Below are 14,270 nucleotides of genomic sequence, written 5' to 3' on the forward strand. Positions count from 1 at the left end.
TGGGTTACAATGAATAAAAACAAAGCAAAACTCCTATAAATCATTTCAACTGACCCTACGATTTCCTTAAGCAAACCAGTCCAATTATTTGGTGAAAGCAGGTGAAAATGTTTCAGCTTTTGAGATATGATTTATATTGATTTCCAGGATATTTGTAGTAGTTATCATTGTTGCTTTTTAGATGGTCATTTTATAACAGTATTCTCGCGAAGGGATGTGAAAATACTGTACTAAAAACAAACTTTTGCTTACCTGATAAGATTTTTTAGAGCATGGTACTTCATCTAGTGTTAATTTGGCTTTTTATCTTCAGTGAAGGGGAATACAGATCTGTATTATTAACCATGTCATCTATGGCTTATCTGTGTACATTTTAATCTATTTTCATATTAGATTTCTGCTACTTTCCTTACTTATCTATATGAGCTGTTTATTCCTTTGTAGTTATTTTTTCACATTACCTTTATGTAGAGAAAGGTTTTTCTAATTACAAAACAGAGCAGATTACACTCATTTAAAAATATTTTAAACGCTTTTTAAATTTTAATACAACATGATATGATTACTATGTGAGTCAAGTTAGTTTACCCAATTAATCAATGTTTAGCAGATTTTTGTTCTATTGAATATCTAATATTTCTTTCATTCACTTATCCCCCCCACTAAGAATAATACCAGCTTCATCATATCTATGTTCATGTAAGTTACTGTTTAATTCTAGGTAACTTGTATTAGATACTGTACCTTTGTGTTACCTCCATATGGTACGTATTTTTGCAGAGTTACTCTGCTTTCACACTGTCTTTTCTATCTCACTGATACTATGCACAATGGCACTTTACTAAGCATAGTTTCATGGTTTATTTAATAAGCAGCCTATGGGCAGTATATTCTCATTTCTTTTATTTTTTTAACACTATCTCACTTTCATGTTTTTTTTCTTCCAAATGAATTGTAAAATAAAGTGTCCAGCTTCAAAATTTCTCACTTGGGATCTTGACACTTTGGGAAGAATTTATGGATTTGTATAATTTAATCTTCCCATATAGGAGCAGTCCACACTCATTTGTTATTTTCTTGTTATTGTGACCAAGGATGCGACAAGAAACAGCCTGATGGAGGAGGCCCTTGTTTGTTGTACGGTTTGAAGGGACACATCATCAGGGCCAGGAGGGCACAATAGCAGAAACATGCGATGGTTGGTCTTGCTGTGTTCACAGTCAGGAAGCGAAGTTGACAGGAAGTGGGCCTGCACTATAGAGATATCTCCAGGCCTACTCCTACTGACCTGCTTCATCCAATGGTGCTCCACCTCCCTAAGGTCCCACAACCTTCCAAAGTAGTGCCCACCAGCTGGGACCAAATTCAGATGACTGAGCCCGTGGGGGATATTTTACAAGCAAAACATACCACGCCTCACCTTTATTCCCATTTTTTATCCATTAATGTCTGTAGTTTATTCCACTATAGGTTCTGTACTTTAAGAACCTAATCCTGGCCAGGGGGCAGTGGCACACGCCTTTAATCCCAGCATTCGGGAGGCAGAGCCAGGCGGATCTCTGTGAGTTCGAGGCCAGCCTGGGCTACCAAGTGAGTTCCAGGAGAGGCGCAAAGCTACACAGAGAAACCCTGTCTTGAAAAACCAAAAAAAAAAAAAAAAAAAAAAAAAGAAAATACTTCTAATCAAGAGGGATTTTTAAAATCCGGTTAGGAGACGGACTTCAACAATGGCTTACCACCATCTACCAGGATGAATACTCGTTTTTTGTATTTTCTTATCCAGTGTACAGATGTGTTATATTAATCATTTTGTTATTAAATCATATTCTTGAAAATATCCTACTTACTTGTAGTAGATTAAACTTTTACTAGATTGAATTTTGTAGCTTTTTTAAGAACTACATTTCATGCTGTATTTTTCAGAAGGCTTTTTTTTGCACATTTTTGTTATGTTTAGCTTTTAGACAAAAGCTTGACTTTTTTTTTCCTCTGTGAAGATTTTAATACACAAGAATGATTTCTTCCTTGACATCTTACAAAAATCTAGCAGTAAATTACTTGGCTCTAAATCCTTCCTTTGAGAATTGTTTTAAGGATTGATTTGGGTTATAATGTTTTAAATAATATATTTTTGCTCACATAATACCATTTCATTGATGTTATCAAACTTTATCATACAGTTTGGGGTAGGATTTTTCTTAAAGTTTTAATTGCTTTCTGTGACCCTTACTATGGTCTTGATGAGATGTATGTATGTATTAACCAGCTTTCACTAAATGTGACAAAATACCTAAAAAAAAATTTTAATGGATTTTTATTTTTAACTTCACCTGTGGTTACTCAGGTCTATGTGTCTGGGGCTTCAGTGTGGGGGAGATATTGACAGGGAACACAGGGTAGAGCAAAGCTGCTCATCTTCTGCAGGGCAGGAAGCAGGAGGAAGCAGAAGGGAGTGGGCAAGCTGAGGCATGGGGGTTGGGGGAGGCGAGAAAGGAAACGGCCCGAGTGGGGTGGGGGAGCCAGGGACAGCACGTACCTTTCAAGTGCACAGTCCTGCTAACTTGTCCTGCTGTCTCAATTTTCTACCACCTGACAACAGCTCATTAAGCTGTGAGCCTGCCAGAGGGATAATTCCTGGTTAGCTTAGCCCCCTCCTTATCTACCCGCCCCTTAAAGGTACACCTTTGTGCTGCGCTGGAGACCACGCCCTCGATTGCTGAGCCTTTGGTGGATGTTTCAGATCCAAATCACAGGAGTGTTGCTCTTTCTTTTTCTTCTTGCCTTAAATGCACTTTTTCTTTTCTTTCTGTCTTTCTTTCTTTTTCTTTTCTTTTTTTTTTTTTTTTTACTGGTTAGTAACAAAATAGCTCTCAGACTTTTAATTCTGTATTGGTTTTGATTTTCTCATTTATTAAGATTTGTTTTCCCTTCTTTCCTTGAATCTGTTTTGAGTTAACTTCATGGTCCATGTATGTCTCTTCATCTTTTTAAGAGTAGGAAAACATTCAAGACTAGTCATTGATTCCTTCTTTATATGTTTCCCTACAGTAACTTAGACCTAGTTTCTTCTTTCGCTTAACACTTTTCAGAACAATTAATTTTACTTGTTGCGGGGGCGGGGGGCGGGTGTCAGATTTTTCTTTCCTTTTTTCTTTTAATAGTTCATAAACATATATTTTGTTTCCTTTTTGAAATAATAGACTTTAGTGAGTTTTCTTATTTGTATACCTGGAGTGGAGGGGTGCATTTCAGTTAAACTCAGTCACAAATGTGTGTTTTGCTAGTTGTGACTAGATGGCCTCACCTCCGACGCCTGCTTTGGAGTTTTGGTGTTCTGTATGTGAAGCTCCTGGCTCTAAGTTCTAAATATGCAGTTACTGTTGGAGCACTTTCATTCAATTATGTTATCCGGATTCTCTTTGTTCCTGAACAAGTTTGGCAAAGCTGTCCTCTCAAAGGATTTGAGATCATGCTGGTGCCTCCCTCTGATCTTTTATTTCCTGTCAACGTCAGAGTTTCTCATCATTTCCCTCAGTTTTGAAAGCAGTGTTTGAACGTACCCTTGACTCTTGTTGCAACAAATGAAGATTCCGCTTTATATTTTGGGGTTATTTCTTATAGTCCTGATTTCCAAGGTAAATGTATTTCACAAGTAGGATATTCTCACTATCTGGTACTTTAGTAGTGAATACAATACAGGGGACTTTCACACACAGAGAGTGAATTAGAGTTAGATTAGTTACAACATGGGGACTGGAAGCTTAAAGGAAAACTGCTCTCTCATGGTAGACACATCATCTTATCCAGTTGGGGGGTGTCACGTGTGTGCTATTGTGTGCATGTGGAGGCAAAGGACAGAAACCTGTGGGAAGGAGCCAGGGGACTCCAGGGATTGAACTCAAGCCCTTAGCTTTGGTGGCTGTCCTAGTTAGGGTTTCTACTGCTGTAATGCAGTGGTTCTCAACCCGTGGGTCATGACCTTCTTTGTTGGTGAATGATCTTTTCACAGGGGTTACCTAAAACCATTGGAAAACACAGATATTGATATTACAATTCATAATAATACCATAATTACAGTTATAAAGTAGCAATAAAAATAATTTTATGGTTTCGAGTCATCATAAACTGAGGAATCATATTAGAGGGTCGCAGCATTAGGAAGGTTGAGGACCACTGAAACACCGTGACCAAAACCAAGCTGAGGAGGAAAGGGTTTATTTGGCTTACACTTCCACATTGTAGCATAACATTGAGGAAAGTCAGGACAGGAACACAGACCCAGCAGGAACCTAGAGGCGGGGGCTGATGCAGAGGCCATGGATGGGTACTGCTTACTGGCTTGCTTATCATGGCTTGCTCAGCATGAACCCAGGACCACCAGCCCAGGGATGGCACCACCCACCATGGGCTAGACCCTCCCCCATCAATCATTAAGAAAATGCCTCACAGTCAGATCTTACGATGGCATTTTCTCAACTGCATTTCCCTCCTTTCAGATGACTCTAGCTTGTGTCAAGTTAACATAAACCCAACCAGGGCAGTGGCAAATATATTCAACTCCTGAGCCACATCACTGATGTAACTAATAATTCCAAATAATTCCAAATGAGAAAGGTTTTATAACCAAACATTCTAATACACATAATCTTTAATTTTTTTTTTTAAAGTGTGTGTATATGTGTGCGGCAGGGACTGTGCACATGTGACTGAAGGTGTCCATGGAGTCCAGAAGAGGGCTTTGGACTTGTGGGTGGTAGTGAGCCACCCTGTGTTGATGCTGGGAACAGAGCTTAGGTCCTTTGTAAGAGCAGTATATTCTCTTGAACCCCGAACTGCCTCTCCTGCCCCAATGCATAATATTACAGACGATAAACTTCTGAGTTAGAATTCAGAAGCCTTCAGAGGTACTAAGATGCATAATATAAGTGGTTTCATCTTGAGATAAGGAAAATCATGCTTTTCTAATCAGTGTTTGAGAGTTCAACTTTATGATGACAAGATACAGAAAAAGTATACACTCATTTTTTTTTCTGTAAACAAGTATGAGTATTACCAACCCTTCCTTTATTTGAAAACAGGTTACAGTGGTTATGCAGTATTTTCTTCTTAAATCACTTCCCTCCACAGGGCCCCATTCTTTATGAACAGCGGCTAACCACGGAGGGCAGACACTCTTGTTCCTTCATTGCATTTTTTTTTTTAACCAAAGCTGAAATAAGAAAGAGGGCCTGCTTTGCAGATCACTAGCCCGAGGACACATTGAACGTACAAGACTCAGCCAGTCACTAATAAGAATAGGACTTCAGCAGGACTAGCAGCTGATGTCGCCTTCCTTTTCTAGTTTCTGGGTCCTGGAAACTCGACAGTGGAACAAATGCAAAAACTACGTTGCTGTCTCCTGTGATCTTTGTATCACCATCATGGGCACTATTTGGGAGCATCTCTCTGTCTCTGTCTCTGTCTCTGTCTCTGTCTCTGTCTTTCTCTCTCTCTCTCTACCTCACTCTCCTAAGCAAGTGTGATCATTCTTCTGGGAATGTTTGGGGGAAATGCTAAGGGTGGGTACAGGTGCTTAAAGGTGAAACCGACCCTGGTGTCTTCAGAAACAGTTTCTGCGGACTCATCTCGGGTTTCTAGTTGGTCCAGATATAGAAAACCTAGATAGGATTTAAGAATCAGCTCTATCATGGTAACACTCAGTGGATTCTAGTGCTTGGAGCCTGAGGCTATAGCCCGATCCAAAACATTCCCAAGGCACTGTTTGCAGAGTTCTTTGGGCAGACACAGGAGTGGGTAGGCGTTTGTGCTAAAAGCAGGGATTTCAATACAATACAGTAGAGATGCTTATGTTCTAAAAGTCAAGCCGTTGTGGATACAGGAAGGGAGAAGTCCAGCAGCTTTGCAAATTTTTCTAACTTACCTTTCCCAAGTCAGAGTCCCAAAGCCCCAGATGCAGCCCTACTTCTGAGCAGCCACAACCTGGTTGAGAGATCAATTGCAATCATACAAATCAGAATGTGATGTGTGATATGAAATAAATTTTGTAAGGGAGAGTTAGGGAGTTGGAAGAAAAGTGGTACGTGAATTGGGCTTGTTACATGGAGGAAGTGAAATGTACCATGGTAGAAGGAATATTGCCTACACTGGGCACTTAAGGATCTCTTGATAGGAACAGAATGTGAGTGGGCAGAGGGGTTCAGAAAGGCTGATGGAAAAGGCTTTCACTGGAAAGCCCCGAGTGCCAGCAGCAGATTCTTGTACCTCATTCTCTTGGAACTGAAGAGGAAGATACTATCAGGACTGGGTACATCCTACGTGTGTGTCTCCCTAGACGGTGTGAGCATGAGCAGCGTTTTTCTGGTAACCATTCAGTCAGGCAGGATGTTTCCACCCAGGGGACACTCAGTCAAGATGATTCCTTCGTGGAAGTTTCTATAACATGTTTGATTCCATCTTTATGAGGAAAGATTTTAATATAACACCTTTATCTTATAAACATTAGAACATATTTTAAAGCATATGATGATGTATCAAAACATCTGAAAATACAGCTACCATTTGCCCAACATGAGCTGATTGCTGGCATGTGCCAAGTTATGTGAGGCATTCTCTCAGCACCTGAAAATAGTGTTTGGTGTTTCCTCAGATTTATTTTCCCTTCTGCTGACATCTGCTGTGGGCCTCACAATTTTCATTCTGTTTTCTGATTTTCAAGATCTATACCGTGTCATGGAGGTAAGTGTTGTACATTATACATCTGCTGTGACTAATACGTGCCAACACTGTGCTTGCGTTGCGGTTCCTAAGTCAATCATCATTCTCTCGGACTTGCTAAACAGTATGAACTTTTGTTTTTTAGAGGAGAAAACATTTTTGTATTTCACATACATTTTGATATTAATAGTGTCATCATTTTGGCATGTTCATAGTGTTCATGCCTAAAACATTGTTTGGAACCAGAAAGATGACACAGAGTAAACGTGTCTGCTACCAAGCCTGATGACCAGAGTTCATTCCCTGGAACTCGCATGGAAGAAGGAGAGAGCCAACTCCCATAAGTTGACCTGTGACATCTACATGTGTTTTGTGCCGTGTATGCCCTCCTACACACACACACACACACACACACACACACACACACACACACACAGAGAGAGAGAGAGAGAGAGAGAGAGAGAGAGAGAGAGAGAGAGAGTACATGCATGCTTGCACACTAAATGTAAAAGAAATATTTTAACTATCTTGTTTTAAAACTTTATCTTGTGGTATTTTATCAATACAGTGAAATTAATGCACTAACATGATAATTCTCCAAGCTTAACTGTTTAAAACAAAGTAAAAACATCATTTAAAATGTAACTGTAGGCCGGGCGGTGGTGGCGCACGCCTTTAATCCCAGCACTCGGGAGGCAGAGCCAGGTGGATCTCTGTGAGTTCGAGGCCAGCCTGGGCTACCGAGTGAGTTCCAGGAGAGGCGCAAAGCTACACAGAGAAACCCTGTCTCGAAAAACCAAAAAAAAAAAAAAAAAAAAAATGTAACTGTAAAAGAAAAGGGGTGGGGCAGTCTTATTATACCAGGAATTGACTGTAGAGAGTATTACCTAAGTGGCCACCATTTGATCTAGAACACACTAGTTTGAAATTAAATTCATCAGGAAGTTATTAAAGCTGTTCTTAGATCCAGTCTTGTGGGAGGCCTCTAAAAGCTGTCAGCCTATAGTTTTGTTTTGAAGACTAGCCATTCTTCACTGAGATGTAACCTGGCTGTCTGTCGCCATGCTTGAAGGGAATGTAAAAGTAAAGCTGGGAGAAGGTAGGAAGGAATTCTCACTGTTGCTGTGACAGCCATGAAGGCCTCATGGAAGAAACATGGGTTGGTGAGGGCCCAGACACACAGGCTGGATCTTGCCACGTCAGGCTGTTTCGGATGTTCAGAACTGCCTCAGCACCAGGAGAAAGGGCTGAGGATCTTCTGGTTTTCAAAGAACAACTTTGGTTCTGGCAACAGAACGAATGTGGATGGTAGCGATGAAAATCACAACAAGGCTTGCATTACAGAAGAGGTAGAAAGGTCTCTAAAACAGAGGCAGGTGCTGTGCTGGGGAGCGTGGAGCACAGGGGAAACTAACGGAGGCAGGCACCATCCAAGGCAGCCAGCCCTTGGAAGGACGTTTCAAACAGATTAATTAAGCAAGGGCAGGAAAGCAAGGCAATGGAGAGACAGGAAATGAAAACTCGGGCGATCCTTCCGTAGCCCATGAATTACGGAGCTTCAGAATGTGCTTGGTTCAGGAACAGAAGCTAAGTAAGATGTTGCTCTGAGTAATTTGGAAGTGAAGAAAGTCTGCTGTGAAGAAATCCAAACCAAGAACATTCCCAGGCCAGGGATGGAGAAAAGCCTTCCCCGTAACAGTGGAAGCAGCAATGAGATCTGAGTGGGCCGGGGTATGACCCAGCTTCTCCAAAGCCTTCCTTCCACCTAATGTGCTGTGCCTCAAAGCCCAGGTAGAGGCTGTCTCTGCTTGGAGAGACAAAGGACCAAATGGTGCCTTGAAACAGCCCATCCCAGGATGTGGATGAGACTTTGAAGTGAGTGGCTAGGCCAGTGGCTCTCAACCATGCTGTAACCTTTTCATACAGTTTCTCATGTTGTGGTAAGTCACCCCCCCAACCACAAAATTACTTTAGTTGCTGCTTCAGAAATGTAATTTGACTACTGTTATGAATTATTATGTAAGCAACCCCACGGGGGTCACGACCCACAGGTTGAGAACCACTGGGTTAGACACTGTGGGGGTGGAGGATTCTGTGATTTTAGACCTCAGATTCCTGCCCATTCAATCTGACTTTCTGTGCATCAGAAACTGGGCTGTATAGCTCCTGACCCACTGTGGGTGTGGCTCTCATATCTAATAAACAGAGATGTTGCCTGGTGAGTCTGTGACCCTGTAGTATTTTGTATGGGTTGTTAGACTTGCATGAAGCCGCTAGGTTTGGGACCAGTACAATTTGTCCAAAACATCATACTCAGTCAAAGCAACCTTAGTCTTTTGTCATGACTTACGATTTTTTTACCTACAAGTCAATTTTGCTGGAGGAAAAAAAAACAACAACAATGAATTCCATGTGAATTTTTGCTTTAGGAGCACAGAAAACTATAAGAATTGCAGAAGAATGATTTAATTTTATCTCCTCTCCACCATGTTTTAAAGCACAAATAAAGAAGGGCACATGGGCTCCAAAGTGTCCGTTGCTTCACTGCCCAAGGCGTCTTACTGATGAACCTGACAGACATCATCTGGCTATGGAGGAGCCTATTTTAGTTTAGATTCTGGCTTTGAGTAAGTCCTTGGACGAGGTGTGCCAGCCTTCAGCTTTCCTATCTGCAAAGTAGAGAAAACAATGCCCACCCTCCAACTTCAGGGTTATTACAAATACAGAAATTCTAAGCAGTAACAAGCATGGTGTACTTTTTCAAAATGTAAAACATACAGTATATAAGAGGTGGCCGCTCTTTTTCAACAGTTCATCCCAACCATCACATCATGGAGAGTTTCAATTCTGGTGGCAGCCTTTGTCCAGTTCTGCGTGATCTTCTTTGTGGAGGTAAAGTATTGGCTCCTATGATTTTTTTGTTAAAGGTAGATATGTAAATTCAGAGTCTCACTCTCAACATACATTCACTGTTTACAGCAACTTCTTCAGTCTCCCCAAAAGGGCCTTTTGAAGACTGAGCATGATCTTGTTGGGAGGAATTCTTTGGAGTATGGCTTAAAATTCTTAGAAGACTGCTGAGAAATATTCCTAGCGTCTTTCTCCGTAGAAAGCAAAACATCAGTTCAGTTCCAATGCTTGTCGCAAGGGGCGCTGTGTTTACTCCCTTCTCTTCTCAATCATCTAGAAGTGAGACCTAGGTGACCCAGCAGCTCTGAAACAGGAGGAGACGTTTTAGACAGAGTGAAGCAGCATCTTCAGGAGGGCTCCTCTAATGGGGGTGGGGGGGTGGGAAAGGAAGCCCACTTTCCTTGTCAGCAACTGTGACTCTTGGAGGCCTTCTCATGAGTGGTCTCTTCTAGTCAGAGCTGAATGGTTCACCCCCACAGTAGATGGTTTGGATGGTGCTTTTCAAAAGGAGTTAGACTCAAAAAATAAGTAAGTCCTTGGAGGGAAAAGACCAACGAAATTAAGTAGGAGTGTGTGTGTGTGTGTGTGTGTGTGTGTGTGTGTGTGTGTGTGTGTGCGCGCGCGTGCAAATTTCTCATACTCTTTCATCCAGGAATTCCACCCTTACATCAAATTTTTTAAATGAGACAGAAAAATTTTAAATCCTAACTTGTATGAAGAGATGTGTGATAGTGTTATCTACGGCAGCAAAATATAATTCGAATGATGTGTTTAAATGCTTATGCTGCTATTTGAAGAAATGCTGGAGTCTTTAAAGATAATAAGACAACTACAGCTTTAACTACAATAAAATATCTTGAAAGATATAATTACAGAGAAGTTGTATATGACAGAAAATCTAGTGTAAACAAAGGAAAGTACGATACAAAATTGGATTAATTCTACTGTTTGTAAAAACTGCATAAAGAAAGAATAAAAGGGAATGCAAAAGGATGGGATACAAAATAATTCTGAGGGACTAGAGAGACTTGGTAATTATGAGTGCTTGCTACTCTTGCAGAGGAACTGACTTTGGCTCCCAGCACCCATATCAGACAGCTTACCACCTGGGTAACTCCAGTTCCAGGTCATCGGACACTTTCTGGCCTCTGTAGATTCTTGTAGGCACATACACATGCTCCCACCCTAGCACACACATATGCATAAATAAAAATAAATTTTAAAAATATTTGATTGCTGCAGACTAATCCATTGAGTCAATATAATTTGGCACTTTGTATGTGACAAGTGGTAGGACTCCATTTCTTGGTTTTTCTTCCCCTTCCCTCCCTTCCTCTCTTCCCATCTCTTCTTTCTTCTGTTTTATTTTCTTGATATGTGATGTGTTCTTGTTAGTTTGAGCCCCCAGGGAAAGAACTGTCAGTAAATACTCAGCCAGGATTTCACCAGGAAGTCTGCAGAAAGGAAAGGCCTCTGGTGGTCAGCAGGTGTCTGTGTCTGGAAACATCTCAGCTCCAGGGGGGGGGGGGGGGGGGGGACGGGACAGAACAGCATCAGAGGCAGCTGCATTGAGCTCAGCAGAGAGGAAGCCCAGGGTGCCAGGCTTCCAGTGCTGTCCGGCTGTGAGGGGCTCACTCGCATAAGCACAATGGTTTCACTGTCACCCCTCCTCCGATTTTTCAGGATGCAATCCTTCAAAATAGAGAGCTCTGGCTGTTTATAAAGAAGGAATATGGATTCTACTCAAAAAGTCAGTACAGGATCTTGCAGAGAAAGCTGGCAGAAGACTCTACCTGGCCTCCCGCGAACAGGACGGATTATGCAGACGATGGCAAAAATGGATTCTACATCAACAAAGCCTACGAAAGCACTGAACAGGCCCCCAGAGGGAAACTCAGGCTGGGAGGGCACGCTGCAGAACAGCACTTTTGGACCAGACTATAACCTGAATAGCTGCCATGCTTGTTCCCCGACGACATCACCTTTTGTCTCCCAAACTAACTGTTGTGGAGAGGTAAAAATTGTACACCCTTCTCTTCTCCTCCATCTAAGCCTTCAAAGCACTTCAATATATCGAGCCTTGCAGCAAAGAACCTTGCATTCAATCTATCCTTCACTAGTGAGAGAAAAAAAACTGCATGTCTCAGATCACCATTTTAATAAACTATATTCATACTGCATTTTTTTTAACAGCATTGTTCTCATGCAATGAAACTAGATGTATGGACATCAAGTGAGAAGAAACATTGAGGAAGTATTTAGTATTTGAATATTTGACTGATGTATGAATTGACATTAAGTTTTCTTAATCTTATGTTAACTTGTGAAGCACGTTCTTGTATACATCTTGGCCCCGAATCATTGAATTCTCCCTGCTGTTGCATCTTTGGTATGACTTCAATAGAGAGAGAAAAAAAATGAATAATTCCACCCTGACTGCACAGAAAGCCAGAGTGGTGTGGAAGTGGAGAACAATAGAGATAGGTGGAAATCACTGAGAATCATGGTATGGGCGTGGTTAAAATGTAAGCAAACTACACCAACTCTGTACATTCCCAAAGCTTCTTGTATGGGGCCAGCGAACTTGACAGTTCAGAGTAGACTAAAGTAATCAAATAAACTGTTTAAATGTGTTTTTCACTTATAAAGTATGTGACTTTTGTTATTATTACCATTGATACACAAAAATATCAAATTCTAACTTTAGAAGTTTCCCTGAACTCATCTATGATCATCTTAAAAACAAAATTCTGAAGAAGGTTTTGATCCCCAGGATGAAGATCTGCTAGGCAGCCCATTTCATCATCTTAATTATCCAAATCATCGTAGACATCCATTAAAGACCACAGAAGAATGTGTTCTCCACACGAGTTAGTTCCTTTAATGTGTATCACCTGTGCTGTGAGCTTGAGCGGCAATATTTCTGGTGACAATTTGAAATTAACTACTAGGTTTTCCTTTAAATACTAAATCTGAGTTTGTTAATTCAACAGATCTTCTGTAATCATAGGCAATTTATCAGTTGAGTGCCATGAATATCAACTATGTGACTAGTACCACAATATATGGATTCACTATGTGATAGTTGTTGGTTTACCATTCTGAAATCTTTAGTTTTCAACATTTTAGCAAACTATGGCTGTGAATGGCATTCTGAACATTGCTACTCAAACCAGCAGCACCAATGGGCATACCTACACAAACAAATATGTTTGCCTTTAAGCTTTTTCTGTGTTCACAGCTGTTTGGAGAGTAATAATTTTTAAAGCTGTCTAATTTACTGGCTTTAACGATTAATAATCACGTAGGGAAGACATCTCTGGTGTGTCTGTGAAGATGTTTCTAGAATGTTTTTACTGAGATGGGAAAAGTTGCCCAAAATGTTGGTGGTGCCATCCATGGACCTGGTCCCTGATGGAATAAAAAATGAGAAAGGGTCTGAGCACCAGTGTTCCTTTCTCTCACATCCTGACTGTGGACACAGTGTGACCAGATGCTCCACACTTCTGTTGACATACCTTCCCATGTGACCGACTGCAATTCCTCTAAAACTGTGCACCAAGGAAACCGGCAATGCAAGAAGTAACTAATGCAGTGGCTAGCAAAAACAACAAAATTAAAAGTCTTTTAAAAAAAGATTTTAGGGCTGGAGAGATGGCTCAGCAGTTGAGCACTGCTGAGGGGCAATTTGGATGCCAGCACCCACACTGAGCAGATAACAGCTCTGGGGGATCTGGCTGGCACCTCTTCTGGCCTCTGCAGGCACACATGGTGCACATACGCACATAAAAAACAAAATAAATCTGTTTTTTTTAAAGCATGTTAGCTTATTATAAAAAAAATGTAAGGCATCCTTGAAACTATATGGGCAAAAGTTTCCTTTAGCTGCCAGTCCTACTCAGTAAATTAATTGACTCTTAAGAAAAAGATTCAGTTGATACAGTGTAACATTTAGATAGCAGATTTTATTTGTTATGTGTAGATGTAACACGAATTGCTAAATGGTCTTATTAATAAAAAAAAAAAAAACCAGAATCAGATATTGGAGTGAAAGCTGAAAGATCAGAGGGACAGAACAAGCCAGCCACAAGTTCTTACCACTAGGAAATCCTCAGCCCAAGAGAACTACTTCCTGTATACTCACGCCTATATCCTTTTTGTGCCCTGCCATCTCACTTCCTCTCTCTGCCCAGCTACATCACTTCCTCTTTCCACTCAGCTCTATCACTTCCTGTCTGTCTGTACAGACCTCCAGACCTCTATGGTTTACTAGTGCTTTTTACTATGTTTACTATGGTTTAAAGGCACGTGTCACCACACCTGGCTGTGTTCCCAGTGTGGCCTTGAACTCATAGAGATCCAAATGAATATCTGCCTCCCAAATGCTAGGATTAAAGGTGTGTGCTATCGCTGCCTGACTTCTGTGTTTAATATAGTGGCTGGCTTTGTCCTCTGGTCCCCAGGTAAGCTTTATTTGCTAGAGCATAAATAAAATATCACCACATGTACGTATTCAATAAAATGCAGGCTTTTCTTTCTCAGTCTTACCAACAACCTATCACCTGACGCAGGTGATCTTTACATTTCATTTCTTGGAATGTGACAGAGTTGGACTTCCATTACTGACTGTTAAAAATATGTTGACA

At 40.9% G+C, this 14,270-nt stretch overlaps 1 protein-coding gene across 2 annotated transcripts in view; it reads left to right on the forward strand.

Annotated features, from left to right (window-relative positions):
* Atp13a5 (ATPase 13A5) overlaps positions 1–14,036 on the forward strand; it is a 127,590-nt gene extending 113,554 nt beyond the window's left edge. For both annotated transcript variants that reach the window (XM_052740600.1, XM_052740601.1), the window contains exons 28-30: positions 6,647–6,735; positions 9,526–9,606; positions 11,308–14,036. In XM_052740600.1, the coding sequence (XP_052596560.1) occupies positions 6,647–6,735; positions 9,526–9,606; positions 11,308–11,568 (431 nt within the window). In that variant the 3' untranslated portion in view covers positions 11,569–14,036. The remainder of the gene's footprint in view (positions 1–6,646; positions 6,736–9,525; positions 9,607–11,307) is intronic.
* Positions 14,037–14,270: the final 234 nt, after the last annotated feature.

The sequence above is a fragment of the Peromyscus californicus genome, unplaced genomic scaffold (assembly GCF_007827085.1).
Source record: "Peromyscus californicus insignis strain IS unplaced genomic scaffold, ASM782708v3 Scaffold_16__1_contigs__length_79575227, whole genome shotgun sequence".
NCBI lineage: Eukaryota > Metazoa > Chordata > Mammalia > Rodentia > Cricetidae > Peromyscus > Peromyscus californicus.